At 44.8% G+C, this 24,016-nt stretch overlaps 1 protein-coding gene across 4 annotated transcripts in view; it reads right to left on the bottom strand.

Annotated features, from left to right (window-relative positions):
* Window positions 1-24,016, bottom strand: part of LOC115091128 (monocarboxylate transporter 2-like) — a 107,446-nt gene that overhangs the window by 22,854 nt on the left and 60,576 nt on the right. For all 4 annotated transcript variants that reach the window (XR_003856627.1, XM_029601055.1, XM_029601054.1 and 1 more), the window contains one exon: window positions 22,487-22,630. Coding sequence is in view for 3 of the 4 variants with exons in the window: in XM_029601053.1 (XP_029456913.1) it covers window positions 22,487-22,630 (144 nt within the window). In the remaining variant the exon portion in view is untranslated. The remainder of the gene's footprint in view (window positions 1-22,486; window positions 22,631-24,016) is intronic.

Below are 24,016 nucleotides of genomic sequence, written 5' to 3'. Positions count from 1 at the left end.
GGGTGACCTAGGGCATGCACGATTTCATGCCTGCCCCCGTCTTAACCATGTCATGGCGGGAACCTCGGGGGCATCTCCACCGCATGACATCACTGCCTACATATATATAATCTCATTGGGCCAGCATACCATTGAGTTAGCAAGGATTCCTGACCTGCTCAATTCCGCCATTCTGGGACTTCACTTCACTGTTCCTGCACTCAGGGGCCTTGCTACATTCAGGGCTATCCACTTCTCAGAGAGCCATCTCTACTTGCAACACTTCTCTAACCCAGTGAGTCTCTTCCTATTTCCACAGATGACCCTTCAGTGCTCCTGTACCTCGGGTCTCCACAGTGCCTACTACTACAGCTGGCTACTCTGTTCAGAGTGAATACTGGATCTGCTCTACAAATTCCTCCTTCTTCTCTGTGTGGATTCTCAGGTTACCCTGCTCTGTGGTCCACTACTGGATCCACACTGTCTTGGGCAAACATCTACCACCTGCCTCCGGTAGTGGATCCGGAGCCTTTCTGCGGACCACTACCGGAGACAGGCTGCACAAGTCTCTATGAGAGAAGGTATTCTCCAAGTTACCCCGCGCTGTGGACCACTATCGGCACAACCTACATAAGCTTCATCTAGAGGAAGTATTACCCGACTTACCCCATGCTGCAGGCCACTACCAGAGAGACCAGCTTACAGGTCATCTACTCTGAACTGAGTCTATTAACCCGCTCCTCGGGTTATCTTGCTGTATAATAAACTATTGCCTCTGGTGTTTAAAATCACGAGAGGTCTAGAACGGGTAGATGTGAATCGTTTTTTTACTCTTTCAGATAATAGAAAGACTAGGGGGCACTCCATGAAGTTAGCATGTGGCACATTTAAAACTAATCAGAGAAAGTTCTTTTTCACTCAACGCACAATTAAACTCTGGAATCTGTTGCCAGAGGATGTGGTTAGTACAATTAGTATAGCTGTGTTTAAAAAAGGATTGGATAAGTTCTTGGACGAGAAGTCCATTACCTGCTATTAATTAAGTTGACTTAGAAAATAGCCACTGCTATTATTAGCAACGGTAACATGGAATAGACTTAGTTTTTGGGTTCTTGCCAGCTTCTTATGGCCTGGATTGGCCACTGTTGGAAACAGGATGCTGGGCTTGATGGACCCTTGGTCTGACCCAGTATGGCATATTCTTATGTTCTTATGTTCATCACTGCTGAGACCCCGCCTGTCGTGGTGAGTCCCCACAGGCCTCCTCCCTGTGGGTGGAGTCAGCTCTTGCCACGGCTCAAGGGCCCACTAACTAGTTCTAAACACACATAGCTTTGGTGATACAAGGTTTCCCAGCTATCCTTCAGCTGGGAGCTTCTGGTATCTGTTGAAAGAAAAGAAAAAAAATCTGCCAAAGTCCCTGCCTTTTCCTCAACTAACCTGCAAGTAAAATTAACTAGCCTAGGGAATCTAACTTCCACCTCTACACTCAGAATCCCTGCTTGTGATCCTGTTTGCTTGCTCTCATGATGCTTGGAAGAATGAAGTGTCTAATCTTATTCTTTCAGACTACAAAATATTTATAAATCTATGAGGTATATAGTTTTGTGTTATTCCCTTTGTAGACTCTTGTTTCTAAGGTATAAAAGTAAACCATAACCACTAGAAATTATTATTACCACAAAGATCAACTATGATGCTACCATACCAATCAAGCTGAGAATAAATGTATTTAATTTGTTCTCTTTACAAAATGCACAAAATGACTCAAATCACTTGCTATGCCTCCCCTTCTTGGGTCCAAGCAGTGCTTTACTCCAACTAATGCCTAGTTGTAGGAAACACGGCATGGTCGGTGGACCCCTAGCCTGAGTTGGGGTTGACGCTACCTAAGAGGGTAAACCCCCACAGGTCCCCAACATCAGGAGGCGAGGCCGGAGGAAGACAGGGGCCAGCTGGAGCTTCGCCAGTACCAGTCCTCGTTCCCCATGGGTTGAGCCCTTGGGTGCCAGGACCAGCTGGACTTAGGTGAGCCCCTGAGGCATGAAGTAGGTACCGGTCCAGAACTGGGGCGGGGCACGGCTGGAGTCGGATGGCTGGCAGGCAAGACGAGGCAGGCAAGGCTCTGGAGCCAGCAGCAGGAGGAGGCGGCAGGCGCCTGCCTAGAGTCAGAGGGCCAGCAGGTCAGGGATGGCCAAGAGCCCCGATCCCACCTCAGGATAGACTAGCAAAGTGAGGTCCAGTCCAAGGTTCCGAGGCAGGCAGCAAGCAAGCAGAATAAGGTCCAGTCCAAGGTTCAGAGGCAGACGGCAGACAAGCAGAGTGAGGTCCAGAGGCAGGCAGCTGACGAGCAGAGTGAGGTCCAATCCAAGGTTCAGAGCCAAGAGATTCATCCGAGAGATGCCAGGGAGAAGGGCGCAAGGCCTGGTCCTGGAGCAGGAGACAGGCACTGGAACAGGAGTCAGGTACTGGAACAGAAGTCCTTCAAGGAGAAGCGCAGGATCCCGAGAGAAGCAACGCAGGAGACTCGTTGCCAAGCTGTCTGGGTACGGCCCGAGGGAGTCTTATGTAGTCCCGCGCTGATGTTGTCATCCTCCAGGGTTTCCCGCTGAAGGCCCTTTAAATAGCTGCCGGTGCCTCGCGCGCGCCTAATAGGAACTCTGGGCGGGGCCGGAAGCTGGCGGTGTCTCATGCGCTGGGGAGGCCGAGGAGGCCCCAGCATCGGCGGGTGCGTGTGGAGAGGACTCAGAGAGGTAGGCCATGGCAGCCGATGTCCCAGGCAGGGCCCGGAGGCGTAGCCGAGTGGAAGGAGTCGGCATGGGGGTTCCACGGGCGGTAAGTGCAACACTAGTAATTTATCCTAATCTATGATCTTAATCTGTTTACCTATGGTTTCTAATAGACCTACTATTTCTTATAATTTTGGTTTGGGTTAATTTCACACTTATTTGCCACTAATAGGTACAGTTTTACACAATTTTCCAAAACACTTGTTTAGTTTAAAATATGTTTTTCTATCTGTTAAGAGGTTAATTTTAAAAGCCAGGTGTGCACCAAAATCGGGAGATAGGCACACATGTAGCACATGCGCATGTCCACCTGATTTTATAAGCCACCCACATGCGCGCACAAGTCCCAGTGCTCAAATAGCTTGCATTGGGGGAAAAAAAAGGGCAGAATGTGGTCATGGTGTGGGCATTCTAGGATGGGGCCAAGTGTGGTGCGCACATGTATCTATGTGCCTGGGTGCATGCCCAAGTATATTTGAGAGTAAAATTATTTCTGCTATGGATGAGGTATAAGTCTCAATAGAACTATTTCCAGGCATCTATGAAGTGTTTGAGGGGTGAGGGAAACTGAAGGGAGTGCAGGCTAAAGAACCAGGGAAGTTTGGAGGACCTAGCTATAAACTGGACAAACTGGTGGATGAACTGGTGAAACTGGTTATGGCGTGGACATGCACCTGTTATATAAATTCCCTCATTTGCATGGGTCAAAGCCGATGATACGCAACTATGCGCACACACTTGTAAAATTAGGAGCATACGCACACCAGTGCAATTTTATAACATACACGCGTATGTGCGCACAGGATATAAAGTTGCCACGTATCTGGCCATGCGCCCACACAAACACACATATGTGCAACCGCCCCTGTGGGTATTCTATAAAGAATTCTGTTGCCTTAGCTACTAAAAATCAGACCAACTAAAAATAAATTGCCTGAAGTGTATATAATGGTATTACTTAAGCTCTCCCTGAACTTTACTTACGTGTTTTCCACAAATGACTAAATGTATTTAAATTTCTTCCTTATATTTCTCTGCCAATAAGTTAATATGTATAGGCCAACCCTCTACTTAGTGGGTTAGAATATAAGGTTAGAATGCAAGGTAGAGGTGGGTGGGAGCTCCTGCCCTTCTGCTCTATCATTTTAAGCCTAAAAAGTTAAAATACCCAAGAAATAAAAAAAGGAATGCAAAATATCTCTCTTTCTCAAAAATAAAAAGAAAGAAAGCAATTAAGAAAAAATATCTTTCTGCAAATAAGGTAGCAGCAGTTGAATTTAAGCCAGAACAATTTAGCTGTTTGAAGCTCAGCTCCTCCAAGAATGGCAGATTTTTCTTAGCTTGGCTGACCTGCATATTTATTGTGAATACCCTGGAAACCAGACTGGCTAGAGGGTACTCCACTACCGGCTTAAGAAACACTGCTTTGATAAACAAAGTAACATGTGCATGCAAGGCTTCATGCTCCATCACACTCAACTCATGTTCAATAACCACAATACACAAATGTTGGGCATAAAAGGCTGCAGCTCTATGTGTAACACTTAACCCGAGCAGTAACTATTATTAAAAACATTTAACCGAACTCCCACCACCACCACCACCACATCCCAGCAGTGGACAACCCTCAAGCCAACCTGGGGCTTCAGACACCCTTTCATGAACCGTGCCATGGACTGAGTACCCCATTGCCAGTTCCTCTTCAGCAAGTACTAGGGATGTGCAGAGGAGCCGCATACGTTTCATACGGCATTCGAATTCGTCGGGGCCAGATACGTTATATCCGTTCAAAGGGGCCCCCCGATCCATTCTTATTCGTTTCCCTTTTAATTTAATTAACTACAACCCCCCACCCTCCTGACCTCCCCCCCCCCCCAAGACTTGCCTAAATTCCCTGGTGGTCCAGCGGGGGTCCCGGAGCATCTCCTGCCCTCGCTCCGTCGGCTGCCGGCACCATCTTGTGCTCCTACCATGTGACAGGGGCCGACCAATGGCAGCGGTAGCCCCTGTGACATAGTGAGGGCAAAGGCTATCGGCGCCATTTTGAATACTGGCAGCCGACGGCCCGAGTGCAGGAGGTCACTCCCGGACCCCCGCTGGACTTTTGGCAAGTCTTGTGGGGGTCAGTAGGGTCCCCCAAGACTTGCCGAAAGTCCCTGGTGGTCCAGCGGGGGTCCGGGAGCGATCTCCTGCACTCGGGCCGTCGGCTGTCAGGTTGTTTAAAATTGCCATTTCAACGGCCGAATGATTCAGCTGCAATTCATTGTATTCGTGGGAAATCACGATACGTTTCGCAACGCAACAAATACAACAAATCCGGCCATATACATTGCGGATTCGCAATACGTTGCAAACGAATGCACACCCCTAGCAAGTACCCCATTGCCAATTCCTGACCACAGAGTGCTCCACACTCCACGCTCTGCTTCAGATGTGGCAGCCCCCCCAAAGCCACTTTGTAGCACGCACACCCTTACAGTAGTGTACCAACAACTTTTCATTGACTTGGGTTCCCACCCCAAGCTGTGACAATTTCCCTATAACTCCAATACAGATTAGGTTAGATGGGAGGAAAGCCTCTTCAGCTGCAAAATCAAAAGAAGGGGGCAAATCAACACTGCTCGTCTGAAACTCGCAGCAACCCCTTCCCTTTTCATTACGTCCCTGTGGCCACTCATCAACTAAGGGACCTTATTCCCATACCTAGGAGCTGTTGATTTCTAGGGGTGTGAATCGTGTGATCGATCGTCTTAATGATCAATTTTGGCTGGGGGGGGGGAGGGAAAACTGATCATCGTGTTTTGTTTTGTTTTTTTAAATCGTTAAAAATTGTAAATCGGGGGAGGGCGGGAAAACCGGCACACAAAACAACCCTAAAACCCATCCCGAACCTTTAAAACAAATCCCCCACCCTCCCAAACCCCCCCAAAATGTTTTAAATTACCTGGGGTCCAGTGGGGGGGGGGTCCCGGCGCGATCACCAGCTCTCTGGCCACGGCTGCATTAAGAGAAATGGCACCGGTGGCCAAAATGGCGCCGGCGCTACCTTTGCCCTCACTATGTCATACGGGCGACGGTCGCCCGTATGACATAGTGAGGGCAAAGGTCGCCCGTATGACATAGTGAGGGCAAAGGTAGCGCCAGCGCCATTTTGAATATTGGTAATACGGCCCGCGTGCAGGAGGTCGCTCCCGGACCCCCGCTGGACTTTTGGCAAGTCTTGTGGGGGTCAGGAGGCCCCCCCAAGCTGGCCAAAAGTCCCTGGGGGTCCAGCGGGGGTCCGGGAGCGATCTCCTGCACGCGTGACGTCGGGAGCCAGGAACCAAAATGGCGCCGGCGCTACCTTTGCCCTGTCACATGATAAGGGCAAAGGGCCACCGGCACCATTTCTCTTAATGCAGCCATGGCCAGAGTGTGGGAGATCGCGCCGGGACCCCCCCCACTGGACCCCAGGTAATTTAAAACATTTTGTGGGGGTTCGGGAGGGTGGGGGATTTGTTTTAAAGGGTCAGGGTGGGTTTTAGGGTTCTTTTGGTGTGCCGGTTTTCCCGCGCCCTATTTAACGATACAATACCAATGCCCCTGACGATAAATCGGGGGCATTTGTATTGTATCGTGCACTCTAATGATTTTGGACGATTTTAAAATTATCTGACGATAATTTTAATCGTTCAAAAACGATTCACATCCCTATTGATTTCCAGTCAACCTGAGATAATTGTGGATTGGGGGAAGAGGACATATACACACAAACTTTCTCCTCTATCATGTACACATATTCTAACACACACGCTCACTCTCACACACACTCTCACTCACATGTTCATTCTCATTTACATATGCTCATTTACACTCTCATTCTCCCATATACACATACACACACATGCTTGCTCTCTCCTTCTTTTATTGATTTATTTTTATGCCGCCTTATCTGCAGTTCTAAGCAGCTCACAATGGAAACATTCATAAAATTACAATAAAAACCAAAACATATACAATAAAGCTAAAATTTTCTGAGACCGCATATAGACAGTATAATAGTCTTTTACCATATGACAAAAAAAACAAGGTTAAAGTGATGCAAATGCTGTAAGGAGTGAAGTTTGTGAGTTACTTAGCTAGTAGATTGAAGGCTCTTAAGTAAGGCGGCCTTCAAACGTCTTTTGAAAAATTCATAAAGCAGGTTTCCTTATGAAGTGCAAGTGGTAGCTGATTCTACCAGGTTGGACTAATTATATACAAGAGCCTCTCTCTAGATTAATCAAGCCTCACTGAACGATGACTAGGAATATGACTAGGAATATCTAACAGCTGCTGATTGTCTGATCTTAATTCTCTAGAGAGATGATGAAATTTAAACATAGCTCTAAGGCTAAAAGGAGCATCATGGCAAATGACTTTACAAACCATTGTGAGGATTTTAAATTGTATCCTCCATATTACTTGAAGCTAGTGTAGGGAGAATAGGATTGGTGAAATAATTTCAAAACTGGAGGAACCAGTAAGTACCTGTAAAGATTTTATTGCATACTGCAGTATGCATTTTTACATATACACACACACACATTGATTTATATATCTTTAAAAATATATATTCTTCACTATCATAGATTGATTACAGAAATACATTCATAAAATCACTAATAAACATAACATATATACAAAGTCCAAAAGTAAGCTGCGTACTTTAAACGTACACTCAAATCATTTTTTATTTATTTATTTAATAGTTTTTATATACCGACCTTCATAGTAAATAACCATATCGGATCGGTTTACAATTAACAAGAAAATAACTGGGGTAACAATTCAAGTACAGCAAAAAACAGTAGGTAGGAATGAGTCAAAAAGTTACAATCAACAGGGTAAGAGAACTTGGAAGCTTGCAACAAGCTGGAAAGAAGATAAGGCAGGAAATAAATATGAGGTGATACCATAGGGCGTACGGGTTAAAGCATAATGGTGCTTTAACCTGGAGGTGTCAGAGTCCATTAGTGAGTGTAATCACCATAACGGGTAAGAGTGAAGGACAACTAGTGATTGTCTGGTGGGTCGGCGAAGGCTTGGTGAAATAGCCAGGTTTTAAGTCTTTTTCTAAAAGTTAACAGGCAAGGTTCCACTCTAAGACTTGAAGGGATGCTATTCCAGATGGATGGGCCAGCTATCGAAAACGCTCTGTCTTTGGTCGTCGAGAGGCGTGAGGCTTTAGTAGGGGGAAATTTCAGGGTGCCTTTGAGAATATCTCTAGTTGGTCTGTTAGAGGAGTGGAGTTTGAATGGGATTTCCAGGTCGAGTTGAAGATGATGATGGATAGTTTTATGTATTACGGTGATTGATTTATATAGAATTCTGAAGTTAACTGGTAACCAGTGTAGGTTTCTGAGGATGGGAGAGATGTGTTCGCCGCGACTGGTACTTGTCAGCAATCTCGCAGCCGCATTTTGTAACATCTGCAGTGGTTTGACAGTGGATTTGGGGAGGCCTAGGTAGAGGGCACTGCAGTAGTCTATTTTGGCGAACAGTAGCGCTTGGAGGATTGTCCTGAAGTCGTGGAAGAATAAGAGTGGTTTTAGTCGTTTTAGAATCTGTAATCTGAAGAAACAGTCTTTGGAGGTTGTGTTGACCATTTTCTTCAGGTTTAGACAATTGTCTAGTATTACCCCAAGGTCTCTAACCTATTTGCAAGTAATGTGAGAGATGAGTGGAGATGGTGGGGAGATATTGATTTCGTTTGAAGAGATGTGGAGCAGCTCTGTCTTGGAGGCATTAAGAACCAGGTTTAAACTGTTTAGTAGATTAGTGATGGATAGAAGGCAGTTGTTCCAATGGGTGAGCGCTTTTGAGATTGATTCTGTTATCGGGATTAGAATCTGCACGTCGTCTGCGTACAGATAATGAATTAGATTGAGGTCTGTTAACAGTTGGCAGTGGGGGAGGAGGTAAATATTAAAGAGGGTAGGAGATAAGGAGGAACCCTGAGGTACGCCAAGAGTTGATTTAGTTAGGGGAGACTCTTTATTGTTGATTTTGACTTTGAAAGTCCTATAGCTGAGGAAGGACTTGAACCAGTTGTGTGCAGATCCGGAGATGCCGATATCTGCTAGGCGATCCAGCAGGATGGTATGGTTGACGGTGTCAAATGCCGCCGAGATGTCTAACAGGACTAGCAGAAAGGAGTGTCCTTTGTCTAACCCCATGATAATGTGGTCAGTAAGTGAAATGAGAAGGGTTTCCGTGTTGCGTGATTTCCGGAACCCATATTGCGATGGGTATAGGATCTTGTGGTCTTCAAGATATTCAGAAAGCTGGGTGTTTACCAGTTTCTCCGTTAGTTTGGCAACGAATGGGAGGTTAGAGATGGGTCTGAAATTAGCTGGTACATTAGGATCTAAGTTGTGTTTCTTGAGGAGGGGCTTGAGTGAGGCGGTTTTTAGGCTGTCTGGGTATTTTCCTTCCGTTAGCAGGCTGTTTATGATACCGGACAGAGGTCCTGAGATCACATTTGGGATGAGAAGCAGGAGTCTCGATGGGATGTTATCAGCTGGATGGCTTGATGGTTTCTGCCTTTTTAAAAGGGATTCAATCTCTTTGGTGGAGATTGACTCGAAACTGTCAAATTTGGGTCTAGTAAGAGCCTGGGGATTCTCACATGGCTTGGGAGGTGTAGTATTTGAAGGCAGGAGGGTGAGTGTATTTAATATTTTCTGTTGAAAGAATGTGGCGAGCTCATTAGCCTTGGTAAGAGCTTGTTCATCTGGAATAGGTGGAGGGGTAGATTTGGTGATTTGTGTCACGTAGGTGAATAGGGCCTGGGCATCATATTGGAAGTGATGTATTTTGTTTGCATAGTATTCCTTTTTTTTCTGTAGAATGGCGGTCCTGTAGTGATGTAAGAATCCCTTGTATGTAGAAAGGGTCGAAGTGTTAGGGGTTTTTCGCCATCTGTTTTCTTTATGGTGTAAGGTCTGTTTCATTTGTTTAAGTTCAGCGCTGAACCAGGGTTGATTTCCCTTTTTTGTTGGGTTGATTGATTTGGAGACAATAGGGCACCATTTGTTTGCGACTGTTTCTGTAATCTTTTGCCAGGAGGATAGGGCTGAGTCGGGGTTATCTAGGTCAAAGTTAGAAAGTTCTTTGGAGAGCTGATCGCTGAGAGTGTCAGATGGACATGCTTTCCTAAATTGAATGGTGGAAAGGAGTGGGGCGGTGTGTGTCTGTTTGTGTGTGGAGAAGGAAGATTCTATCAGGAAATGATCTGACCAAGGGATTGGGGTACAGGAAGGTTCTACTGTGCAGGTGAAATTGGAATTGATGAATATTTGGTCCAGAGTGTGTCCAGCTTTGTGTGTGGGGCTGTTGATGGTCTGAGTAAATCCCATAGTGCTGAGGGTGGTGAGGAGGGCTTCGCAGTTTGCAGAAAGAGGTGTTGCGTTTGTATGGAGGTTGAAATCCCCCATGATCATTGTTGGAAGGTCTGAGTTAATATATTTCACAATGGATTCTATGAGAGGTGAGGGGTCCGTTTCTAGAACTCCCGGTGGAGCGTAGACTAGCATAATTTGTAGATGTTTTGACTTGACTAGACCCAATTCCAATTTGGACTCTGTCTTGATTGAATGTGCGGTCAGTCTGAGTTCTTTCTTGGTGGCTAGAAGAAGTCCGCCTCCTCTTTTTTTGAGTCTATGGAAGGTGAAGATGCCATATGTTTGTATAGGTAGTTGGTTGGTTAAGGCAATGTCCGAGTTTTTTAACCAGGTTTCTGTGATGGCACAGATGTCTGGGCTGGAATCCAAGAGGTAATCATTGAGAATATGTGTCTTCTTAGTTAAGGATTGCGCATTGAAGAGGGTTACTGAGAGTAGCGTGAGGCCTAGAAGTTGGTTCAGTGGTGATGTCATGATAGGGATAATTCTTTTTTGTATGACGTTGGTGGAGTTAGTTGAGGGGGTTCTCCTTTGGTTGTGGATGATTGGGATGTTGTAAGTGTGCATGATTGGGATGTTGTAAGTGTGCATGATGAGTGGAATTCTGGAGGAGGTTTAGTCTGAGATGCGCTTGATTGGGTCTGGAGGCAAGGATTGTCTGATGCTGGTAGAATGCTGAGTGCTGAGTGCTGGGCGGTTGTTGTCTGATGCTGGTAGAATGCTGAGTGCTGAGTGCTGGGCGGTTGTTGTCTGATGCTGGTAGAATGCTGCGTGCTGAGTGCTGGGCGGTTGTTGTCTGATGCTGGTAGAATGCTGCGTGCTGGGCGGTTGTTGTCTGATGCTGGTAGAATGCTGCGTGCTGGGCGGTTGTTGTCTGATGCTGGTTGAATGCTGAGTGCTGAGTGCTGGGCGGTTGTTGTCTGATGCTGGTAGAATGCTGAGTGCTGGGCGGTTGTTGTCTGATGCTGGTAGAATGCTGAGTGCTGGGCGGTTGTTGTCTGATGCTGGTAGAATGCTGCGTGCTGGGCGGTTGTTGTCTGATGCTGGTAGAATGCTGCGTGCTGGGCGGTTGTTGTCTGATGCTGGTTGAATGCTGCGTGCTGGGCGGTTGTTGTCTGATGCTGGTTGAATGCTGAGTGCTGAGTGCTGGGCGGTTGTTGTCTGATGCTGGTAGAATGCTGAGTGCTGGGCGGTTGTTGTCTGATGCTGGTAGAATGCTGCGTGCTGGGCGGTTGTTGTCTGATGCTGGTTGAATGCTGAGTGCTGCGTGCTGGGCGGTTGTTGTCTGATGCTGGTTGAATGCTGAGTGCTGAGTGCTGGGCGGTTGTTGTCTGATGCTGGTAGAATGCTGCGTGCTGGTCAGTTGTTGTCTGATGCTGGTTGAATGCTGCGTGCTGGTCAGTTGTTGTCTGATGCTGGTTGAATGCTGAGTGCGGTAGTACACTTTCTCTGGATAATCTGCCGTGTAGGAGCAGGAAGTAGGTTGTGAAGGGACCTGTGACAGGTTACAGCCGCTCCAACTTGGAGGGAGAGTGAAAACACGTAATGATGTGGGGTGTGGAAGTTGACCGGCTAGAGAACCGTAAGGGCTGAGCAGTATCAGAGTTCAAGATAAGGGCTGTCCTGCAGGGCTACACTAAGGGGCACACAAAGGGGCAGGCCCCTTTGGTGCGCTCCTTCGGCGCGCGGCGTTTGGCGCGCGGCGCCGGGCTGGATACTGATTTAAAGCCCCTTAAGGGCTGGCTCCTATTGGTGGAGCTGGATCGGTGGGCGGGGCTTTTTTTCGCTCACCTCGTGGCCTCGCGAGAGGCTTGTCCCTGGTCCACCTCCTCTGGCCCCGATGGGCCTACGCCGATCGTGCGGGGAGGGCCGACCCGGATCGAGGAGGCAGTGCAGGGCGGCGGCGCTGGAGAGAAGGGATCGCCTGCAGTCTTTTTCGGCCCTTTAAAGGGCTCTGGGGAGGCGTCGGGGCTTCCGGGGAGGGCTTAGCAGTGCCCTTCCAATTGCAGCTTCTTTGTTTTTAAATTTGCCGCGTTTTTTTTTCTGTTTGCTGTTTTTTTTGTTTTTTTTTTTTGTTATTGCTCACCTCGTGGCCTCGTGAGAGGCTTGTCCCTGGTCCACCTCCCCTGGCCCCGATGGGCCTATGCCGATCGCGCGGGGAGGGCCGACTTGGATCGAGGAGGCAGTGCAGGGCGGTGGCGCCGGAGAGAAGGGCGAAGAAGAAATTAACATTGCATTTTAAATCATGTTAAAATGCAATGTTAATTTCCACTAAATATGGTTAAAAGGTGATGCCAGAAAGACTATTCTAGCTGAAAGATCAACCCCGATATTTAAAAAGGGCTCCAGGGGTAATCTAGGAAACTATAGACTGGTGAGCCTGACTTCAGTGCTGGGGACACAAAATTATGCAGAGTAGTTAAATCTCAAGTGGATTGTAATTGCAGGAGGACTTTGCTAGCCTGGAAGATTGGGCTTCCAAATGGCAGATGAAATTTAACATGGACAAGAGCAAAGTGATGCATTTAGGAAAAAATAATCCTTACTGTAGTTATACAATGTTAGGTTCTATCTTAGAACTAGGCTTCATAGTGGATAATACATTGCCATGTGTGCTATGGCAATCAAAAAAGCAAACAGAATGCTAGGAATTATTAAGAAGGGAATGGAATAATAAACAGAGGATGTCATAATGCCTCTATATCGCTCCATGGTGAGACCATACCTTGAATACTGTGTGCAATTCTTGTCACCGCATCTGAAAAAGGATATAGCTCCCTGGAGAAAGTGCAGAGAAGGGCGGCAAAAATGATAAGGGGCATGGAACGGCTGCCCTATGAGGAAAGGCTAAAGAACTTAGGGCTGTTCAGTTTGGAGATGACTGAGGGGGGTTATAATAAAAGTCTACAAAATCATGAAAGGACTTGAACAAGTTAATGTAAATTGGTTATTTACTCTGTCAGATAATAGTAGGACCAGCGGGCACTCCATGAAGTTAGCAAGTAGCTCATTTAAAACAAATCAAAGAAAATTATTTTTCACTCAGCACATTGCCAGAGGATGTGGTTACAGCAGTTAGTGTATCTGGGTTTATAAAAGGTTTGGATAAGTTCCTAGAGGATAAATCAATAAACTGCTATGATGGTAAGTAATAAGCAATAGTAGCTTCTGATCTTCTAATGTTTGGGTACTTGCCAGGTATTTGTGACTTGATTGGCCACTGCTGGAAACAGGATACTGGCTTGATGGACCCTTGGTCTGACCCAGTATGGCATATCTTATCTACTTATGTTCTTATGACAAATAAGAGAAATTCTCACAGAAGGAAATATGCAAAACAGTATTGTTAGTATTAACAGTGGCTGAAATAGAGCACACAATACCAAACTGTTCTTGGGGTTGTCATTCTGCTTACTGAATATGGGTAGAAGAATAGGGGTTTTTTTTTGCCTTATTGATCATTATATTATAATTCCTGAGCATGAATCTATACAGCTCTAAATAAGAGTCTAATTTCAACTTGTGCCAATGCCTCTCCAAGGATCTAAGTTCAGGCTTAGCAATTCTCATTGTATCATTATACCATGAAGAATATCTAGTCCTATAGCATGTCAGCACTTTAAATGGAGCAATAGTATCAATTGAAACACCCAAGGTCTCTTTCTAGTTAATCAATGCATCATCTAACAAAAGACTTGTTGACACTTTCAGCTTGGGTAGCTAAGTAGAAGGAAGCTGGTCAATGCCTACTTGAAGCTGTCTAGACAATTTCACTAGTAAAGAAGTTTTGATCTTATAAATCAAAAGTGGTATCCTAATTTGAAACTGGATTAAATAATAATCAGACAATGGGACCTCAATGTTTGCCGGACAATATTTATGGTAAAAGAGTAAGTTACGACACAAAAAGGCTAAATCCCAGTCTATGCGTTGGAAAATCAGTAATCTGAATCCATCCAAGAGAGGCCACAGAAAGTCAAGAAATCCTCTCATGCAGTCAATAGAGGGAGGACATCAATATGTAAATTCAGATCACCAAGAACTAAGATGTCCTTCCTATCTTCTTTCATAGTAAGTAAAAACTCCAACATGAGTGCACGGTGAACATTATGAAAATGCGGCTGCCAAACACTACACCACAGTTGCGAAAGGCACGGCATTGCTGTGAAGAGAAAAAAACAACTCAGAACGAGCAAAAAGATAAGTGTCTTGCTGTTAAATAATGTCGGGATATTGTCGGGATGAAAGTACCTGTCACACAGGACATATAGAGTGATGTTCTGTTAAAGGAAAGAAAGTTCGGAACGGCGTGAAGTTTTCCCGTCTAGAACTCATGAAGGGCTTGAGTAAAATGATTTATAGATAATTTGTTGTGGCAAAAGCTCATATTGATGGTAAAAGCTTACAACAATTGAAGACACTGCCACATGTAAGGTCTCTATTAACTGGAGACATTAGAATTGCCAGCTGTGAGAAGGAATAAATTATTAAAGACATTCTCAAGAATTTACAATTGGAAACACAGCTTTAATAAGTAGTAACTATCATAAAACAACTTTAAGTATTTTTAAAGAAAAAACAAAATCAAGAGGGTAAAAGACCAGTGATTGGAACAATTGGCTTATAAGAAGTTTCTGAGACATTCGGATCTTTTTACCAATACTGAGGTCTTCCCTCTATTATAAAAAAATTTTTCAAGTAAATTGTTATAGTTAATAAAGTTTTAAAAAAAATTTTAACAGTTAAATCCTACAATAGAGCAATCTCATTTATAATGATTTTTTGCAGCAAAGAGTCTAATCATAACTAGTTATTTGTTCGACAATATTAAGGGATTCCTTCACTATGATCATGAAGCCGCCACCACACTTACCTAGGCACAGGTGAGAGAAACCTGAGTAAGTAGGGAGTGGTAACTGTTTAAGCAAAGTTACGCCTGAGGCCAATAGCCAGGTCTCAGTTATGCAAAAAAATAACAGGTCTTGTAGCTTGCATCAAATCAGTCAAGACAGGGAGTTTTCTGTGAATTGCCTGAATGTTTTCAGAAAAACATTAACATACCTATGTAACTGAGTACTTGTGCATGATCTCTCACACACTCCCTTACTTGTGCATGATCACTCACACACACACTTGCCCACTCATACTTTCTTACACATGCATGTCCACAAACTCTTTCTCCACTCACTCACCCTCACTTGTCTCCCGCTCCCGCTCCCACATACACTTACTCTATCACAAATACTCACAAATACTCACTTATTCTCTCTCTCCATGCAAAAGCAGCCTCCTCCTTTAGGACCATGCAGCTGACCAGACTCCTTCTGCCTATTTTACACAGGCTGAAAACTACTGCTCCTCCTTCCAGCCACATGGCTAATGGAACACCTTCTCCTCCTGCCACACCAGTGCAGGCCCAGGCAACTTTCTCTTCCAGGGCCCATATGTGCTGCTTTAGGAGCAGGCTTACCAGGCATGCACCCAGGGTTTTCTGGTGTTTGCCCAGAGACCCAGAAATTCCTTTGGAATTCCAGAGTCTCTGGATCAAATCTGGAGCCTTCTCAGGTATACTTATTCTCCTGGTGCGGATTTGAACTGCAGGTGCAGGGAAGGAAACCCCCTGTGTCTCTTATGTTGGCATCCCCCTTCCTCTGACAGATTTGTGGAGTTTGTGAGGTGAGCAGGGAACCCGGAGCCATGCTACTCTTGGCAGACACCAACTCCCACCTGTCTTCCATAACTGTTTTCAACAAACTACAATCATCTCCATTGCTATGCTACCAAAGTTGAAACTGAATAAATGTATTTAGTTAATTTTTTTATCCCATCCTTCAGGTAGCGATCAAGACAGGTAACAATATAAAACAAAACACTTTCAACAAATAATAAAAAACAAAATGTAAAAATTAAAACAGTATTCTGGTTCAGAATAATAAAGCAGCAAATAATGTTTTGATTATAATAGCAACCCTTGCTCATTTTTTTTTCATCTCTGTTTAGCTTTATAGAATCCAAGACTGAGATTTTCTTACTGTGCAAATTAACAAAGTGCAGTATAGTACAATATCTACTGTATAAAGAGTAATGAGAATGGAAATGGGGTGGGAAACCATCTATCCATTTAGCAAAAATTATCAATTAAAACTGCTTATTAGCTGATCATTAATTTTGCCAGTGACATAGACCTAATTTAATATAATCTCATTCTATTACCGTTAATTAGCATCTGATGGCTTTCAACTGAGTGTTCATCTCACTGACTGGCTAGTAAAATTACTTTATTTTATGTTCTCTACTAATTTTATGCTGAAATCTTAAATCTAAAGCCTTTTTTCTGGTTTGTAGCTGCGATAATGGGGCTCTTGAGGCCTACATCATTAAAAACAGTTAGGATCAAATTTCTGGATTTTCCCTTGGCTACATAGTTTGTTTGCTCCCATAAAAGAAAAAAGTGATTCAGTGTCAGGGTGACACCTAGACAAGACATGCAGTGGAAGTCCAAATCAACCAGTTAGATTGACAGATTCATGCTCCTAGTGGCATAAATTACCTTATATAATATGAAGATAATTTTCAAAACTTTGTATGCAGGTAAACAGTTGCTTGCCTGTGCAAAAAGCTTTTAAAAAATTGCCCATCCCTCAGTGCAGGTAAAAAGGCATGTGCTATTCACAGCATGTGTATTTAACTTGCAGGGAAAATGGGGTCAAGGTTAAAATTACAGGAGTGAAAGTACATGCGCAGAAGCTCACTTTGCACCCGTTTCAAAGCATGGCAGCCCAAATTGTGAAAATCAGCTGCAGGCCCCACAGACAATATCCATATTGCCCCACTTAATGACCAGATATTTATATCTGAACTCAGATTTGTAGAGCCGCAAATTCATACTAGCATGATGCACTATTTTTAATAAATTAATTACATACATATCAATTATGTAAAAGCCCAAAATGCATGCTTATTTAATTTCCATTTATTATCTTATATACATAGCCTCACAAAGCTCATATTTCATTATAGCATCAGATAAGCCTATATTGTGTGTCTGTGTGTATTTTTATAGTAAAATATTTTAGCTGTCACTGCTACATGAAAATTGTGTAGCCATGAGTCAAATTAGGAAGTTCATGTTAAATGCAACAGAATAGTTATTTTTTTCTAGCCTGTGTCTGGAGTTTTCTTTCTTTCTATTTCAGGGGTTCCCAAGCTGTTAGGGAACGAGAACCTCTTTTCAACCTCCAAAAATTTAGCAGACTCTCATATGTGTCTCTCTAATTTTTTCATGCAGTTAAATGCCATACGGAACACTGATTAATGTAATAATAACATGCGCGCCAGAACCATTTGTAATGCATAAAACTTAATATTAAATATGGAATGGATTCTGATACAAACTGTGCTATCCCTCCTGCCCGCCTCATATGGCCTCTTCATGAGTGCTGCTCCCTACGTCCATCATGGCCCTTTCTTAATTTCTTTCCCTCCACCTATAAACCCTTCCTGAGTGCTCATTCCCCTGTCCTCTCCCCTCCACAAGTACTTTCCCTGCTGCCCTGCTTGCTTCCACCTGTGGCACCTTCCCGAATGCCTTCCCTTCTCTCCTCCCCTCCTGTGTGCTTTTCCCTGGTTGTCACCCTCAAGGCTCCTTCCTGAATATTTTCCTTCCTGTACAGCTTCCTCCCTCCTGCCATTCCCTCCATGACCTCTTTATGAGTGCTGAAATCCCTTGATGGCCCCATCCCTTCTCCATGGCCCCTTCCTCTGTGCCTTGTGTCCCCTTCCCTGGTCCTTCATCCCTCTCCTCACGGCCCCACCCTGAACATTTGTTTTATTTATTTATTCGGCTTTATTACCCACCTTTTTGAATAAGAAATTCTCCCCAAGTGGAGTCCAACATATTCAAAAGGTAACATATAGTCTAAAGGAGACTAAACAGTTGGACTGAAGGAGTCTTCAGTAAGGACTAAACTTGAATTCCATCAGTGACAGGACTCAGCTATGTAACATCAGAACAGGACTAAACTTGAAATAAATCAACATGACTAAGAATACAACACATCTCAGTAAAATCAACAAAGGACTAATTATATAAGAAATCGAATATACGGTATACAAAACATGTTAAAATAAAAAATAAAATAAAAATAAATACAAACATCTCAGCACAATAATAGGTTGTAGCAGCATTTTCAAAGCACTCATACAAATACAAACAACTCAGTAAAACATTAGGCTGCAGCAGCAGCAGCTTTAAGGCACTCCTTTATGTTGCATAGCAGTTTATAGCACTTCCTCCTGTGCTTTTCCCTCCGAAGGCCCTTTCCAAGTGCTTTCATTCCTACGCTTTCCCTCTTGCCCTCTCCTACCTAGGACCCCCTTCTCTGACCCTTTCTGAGTACTGATCCCACTATGGCCCTTTGCTTCCTGCACTCTGACCCCTGACATGGCCATACTTCTTTCTCCCTCAGTACAAATTGTTTCCCCTCACTATCAGGCCAGCAGGACAGCCAGAGCACATGTAGAAGTGGCCAGAAATGATCCTCAGGGTTATCACCCTGCAGTGCTTGCTACTGCCTCTGGTTGTGTGGAGCAGCACCTGGTAAAGGCGCTGGTGACAGTACACGTCCCCTCCTCCTCTCGGCACAGCTTCAGTCTCCTCATGGTGGCAATCAATTGCGCTCTTCCCCACCTCCTCTCCGCATCAATTCCTTTTTTTCTCTCCTCGGCATGGGATCAGGCAGTGGGATTAGGCAGCAGGAGCCTTAGAGCAGAGTTCCTCAGAGGTGAGATCCGCCTGCTCTTTTTCCTAGCAGTTGCACTTTGATTGCCTGTCTTCTGGCAGACCCCTTGTGATGGTCTCGGGGACCACTGTTCTATTTCATCTCCAGTTCTGTCAGTATTTGTTGCTTTATCATTCACTCTACTCTTCCAACTCATAACTTTGCCCTTCTTTTACTATTTTCTATTGTAACCAGCAGCCGGTCTGTTACTATTAAGGCCTGAGTGAACCCTTAGTTTAGTTAGTAAGAGTATAGGTTAGTGAGTGAGGGGAAGATCCATTCAAATGTAGCCCCTCCCTTTGAGGGGTTTGGAATGTCGTCTCCCTGAGAGTCTATATAGCAGTTCTCTACAGAGAACTCGGGAGGCAGTCCCTTATAGTTTGCTGAGAGTTAGGTGGTAGTGAGGAGTTTTGCTTGAGTTGCTTTTCAGCCCAGAGTTGCCAGGCAAACTCTGCCTGGGGATACTGACCAGGATCGGGCGGGTTTTCATTATCCGGTCTACTCACTGGCTGGTTGGGATTTTCCTTCTGGGTATATTTTTCAGATTTTAAGATTTTAAGTGGTAGGAGCCTTGTAAGAACCGGTAGACCATCTGGGCACGGGGAACCCTGTGTTTGGAACTGTGCAGCTTAGGGAAGACCTGCCCTCCAAACTTCCAAACAAGGATGGAGGTGTCAGTGACCTGCTGCAAAGAGGAATTCCGGTGTTAGTCTTTTTCCCTTCAACAGAAACTATGAATTCAAGATAATGTGGAATGGTTTAGCGCTGCACTCCATTTTCATACACCACAACGGAATTTTGCGCTCTGCAAATAAAGGTTTACTGACAATTCTGTCTCCCAGCTTGGCCCATTTAAACAGTGTCAGAGAGAGAGAGTCTTGTCATTGTCCGGACCCAAATTATGGAACTCTTTACCACCTGATCTAAGGCTCGAGGGTAGTTTTCAGATATTTAAGAAGAACTTAAAAAACCTGGTTGTTTCAGCAGGCTTTCGGTGAGCAAACATGAAACATTAAAGACCCTAAGGATATTAGGTTATTACCTTGGTCACTTCCCTGACTTAATGTTAATTTTAAGTTCTTTTGACTATTTTAACATGGTTTATTTTACCATATTGTTTTATTTTACTGTTGTATATGCTGAGGTAGATCTTTAAAAAGTACACCGGATTTTATAAGATACGCGCGTAGCCACACGTATCTTATAAAATCCAGGGTTGGCGCGCGCAAGGCTGCGCAAAATCGGCAGCCTGCGTGCGCCAAGCCACGCAGCCTGCCTCCATTTCCCTCCGAGGCCGCTCCGAAATCAGAGCGGCCTCAGAGGGAACTTTCCTTCCGTGTCCCCCCACCTTCCCCTCCCTAACCCACCCCCCAGCCCTACCTAAATCCCCCCTCTACCTTTGTTGGGCAAGTTACGCCTGCTTGAAGCAGGCGTAACTTGCGCGCGCTGCCTCGCATCCCCTGGCACAGGCCGCAGAGCCGGGGGACTCGGGACCGCCCTCCCGGCCCGCCCCGAACAGTCGCCATGCCCCCAGACCCGCCCCGGACCGCCCCAGACACACCCACCGACACGCCCACTTCCGCCCCTTTTACAAAGCCCCGGGACTTACGCGTGTCCCGGGGCTTTGCGTGCGCCAGTGGCCTATGCAAAATAGGCAGGCCGGCGCACGAGAGCCCTGCGCACGTAAATCCGGGAGGATTTACGCGTGCAGGGCTTTTAAAATCTAGCCCTTTATGTTTTGATTTAAGTTATACATTTTATTTTGTTTGATACTGTATGAAGATATATTTTAATGAAATTGCTATTCATGTATTTTAAATTCTGTAAACCAGTATGATGTTTCCATGAATATCGGTATACAAAAATAAATAAATAAGATCTAGGAGGAAGTTTTGGCTGCTCTTCCTTCCTGTCTGAAGCAAGGTGAGCTGCTTGCTGCAAGGGGATCCCTCCCCTCAGGGATCCAGAAAGAAGAAATAAAGAGACTTTGTAAGAACCAAAGAGACCTAGAAAATCTGCTGGTGAATAAGGGAAACCATCAATCACTGAGGACACCCATCAGGTGTTTTCACCCACTCGGGAGAGAGAGAAGATTTGCTCGCTTGTGCCATAGACTATTTTATATTTTTGCAAGATTGGAAGGGGGTTTTCAACCAGTTTAGAGACCCTACCATCTTGGAACTCCACTTAACCAAGCCCTGGACGATGGATGTTTCTCCGGCTCTGGTATGTGAGTCTTGCACAGACAGAAGGAAAGAGACCAAAAGAGAAGAAAACAAAAGAATTCTGTGGTGCTGTAGTTTGCTATTGTACCATTCATCATTGGTGTTTGAACAGTAAAGACTTTAATTTTGGACACTAACAAAGTGGTTCCAGAGTGGTTATTTGAGCACACAGCACACAGCGAGTACATGTATCCCTCTCGCAGGGGACTGAGACCGAGAAACAGAGGAAGTGAGACTTCTCTCCCATGGGCAACACAAAGAGAGAAAGTCACCCCTAGCACTTGGGTCCTGAAAGTTAACTCTTTCCCCCCATAAAAAGGATCCACACCCTGGAGAAGAATTCCATGAGAAGACTAATCAGGTATCCCTGCCCCAAAGAACTATAAATAGGTTTATGGCCCCATCATAATTTCCCGAGGTGGGTTATACTATCTTTTCCTCTTCCCTTGCCCAAACCAACCCTTGTCCCTGTTTTTCTCCCCCTCCTTTTCCTCAAGAATTCCTCTCTCTTTTTCATTCCCAACCTTCTCACCTTTGCTTCCCTTTTTCACGCCTACCATAATTCTCTCCCCTCCCCCCCGTTCTCTGTACAACAGTCTTTTCCCCTTTCCCCATCCCCTTTCCCTTTACCACTCACCTCCTCCCTTCCTCCACTGATATAACTGATGAGAGCTTGTCGTTCTGTTCCTTACTAGAGATTTACCTAGCTCTGCTTCTTCCTCTGCAGTCGGAACTGCACGGGGCCAGCAGGTCTGGCGAGACTACAGAGCCCCACGCCGTTTCTATTGCAGAGGAAAGCCAGTAGAAGGTGAAGCAGGAGCAGCTGCAGATACGCCAGCTCTCTGACGCCCCTGCTGGCAGGAGGGAAAGCAAAAACGAAGACTGCAGTCACGGCACACCTGCACTTCAGCCATGGTACACAGGTTGGGAAACGCTGCTCAACAGTTAGTACTTTAAGAACATAAGAAATTTGCCATGCTGGGTCAGACCAAAGGTCCATCAAGCCCAGCATCCTGTTTCCAACGGAGGCAAAACCAGGCCACAAGAACCTGGCAATTACCCAAACACAAAAGCCCTAATTTGTCCAGTTCAGTTGTTCGATTTGGAGAAGAAGTTCATAATCACATGGCATTCATCACCTAACTGAGGAGACTATGTGCTATCACTTCTTTTTTACCTAAGGGCATCGATTCAGAAAATACAGGACAAAACGAGAGCACTGTGGAAGGAAAAAAAAAAACCTGTGCTTCCAGCAATGATTCCATTGCAGACATTTAGCTGTAAAATACCTGGAAAAACTCCAATGCAGATGTAGAGCTGTAGAATACTGTCGCAGAATGATGCTGAAATCATCCCTATCCCACAAAGGAGTCCTCCAATGATGACTATTGGTCTGCTGCCATATCGCTTCGTTAAAATGCTGCTAATAAGACCTACGCCAAAATTGAAAATAAAATAACTTTTAAAAAATATTTCACAACTATTGCATAGCATTATTACTCTAGACATTGCAGCTTCTAGTGAAAATATTCTTTTTGATCCATCCTGTGGATCAGTCACATAAGCTGAGTGGAACTGAAGACACGCTGTGAAAGAATTGCTATATTAGTACAATACAGTTTTACGTCCTTAATCCAATATGCTATTCTACATTAGAGGCAAATATCCAATGGGAAACCCCTTCCACACCAGTCAATAAAACTAAACAAAAACACCCACAGCAAACCTATAAAATGTGCTATATTATTTTATTTAGAGAAATTGAGGAGGGTATTGACAAATTCAAAGAACTGAGTATAATTTAATTTGTCCACAACTACCACATTATCAATCAAAATATGTATACAAATCAACAGGACAAACATCCTAGTGGTCACTGTGTTCACTCTAAGGTGTGCAGGAGGCCCATTGATAGCTTTTCTCCCTACCAGGAGCACTCCAACCATCCTTCATCCTACAGTTTAAACTGTGAGGGGTTAGCAGCTTTCAAGGCCTATAGGGTCCTGTGTAGTTTAAATTGCAGGATGGCTGGAACACGCTTGGTGGTAAGAACAGTGTTAGCAGTCTCCTGCACTCCTTAGAGGGAATGTTGTTGCTGTGCTATGGTTGCTGTGCTGTGCAAACAGATTGATAAGAAAAACGGGAGGTGTAGCCTAGTGATTAAAGGAATGGACTATGACCCTGAGAAGCCAGGGTTTAAATCCCATTATCATTCCTTCAGGCCGATACTGTAAAACGTGCAGGAGAGCCGGCGCTCCGTGTTGAACGCCCGATCCCCCGACGTACGCCCAGACACCTCTCCTGGGCTCACAATTCTCTATTTAAATGAGGTGTCACGCTAATAAGGAGGTGCTAGGGACAATAGCTCGTCCCTAGTGCCTCCTTATTAGCAGTACAGGTGGCTGTCAGTGGGTCCGACAACAGATGCTCAATTTTACTGGCGTCTGTTTTCGAACCTGCTGATAGCCATGGGCTAGGAAAACAGATGCCGGTAAAGTATAAGGGGTAATAGACGCGCATTAAAAATGCACGGCCAAACAGGTGCTGAACTGTGCTCTCGGCCATGCGCACCAACTGTATCGGCCAGCTTGTGATCTTGTCCAAGTCACTTTACCCTCTATTGTCTCAGGTACAAATTTAGGGGAAAATGCTTAGTAAATGAGGGGATAAAGAAATAGCTATGGTACCTGAATGAAATCTGCTTTGAAGCATCTGAAAAGCAAAATATGAAGCTAAAAAAATATAACAGTACCTATTCATGTTATCATATTAATATAGTAGCTACAGTAATTTTCATTGCCTAAGGTGGCACAGATATG

This window comes from Rhinatrema bivittatum, chromosome 4 (genome assembly GCF_901001135.1).
Source record: "Rhinatrema bivittatum chromosome 4, aRhiBiv1.1, whole genome shotgun sequence".
NCBI classification, from domain to species: Eukaryota; Metazoa; Chordata; class Amphibia; order Gymnophiona; family Rhinatrematidae; genus Rhinatrema; species Rhinatrema bivittatum.
This window is presented reverse-complemented; position numbering and strand designations above follow the sequence as displayed.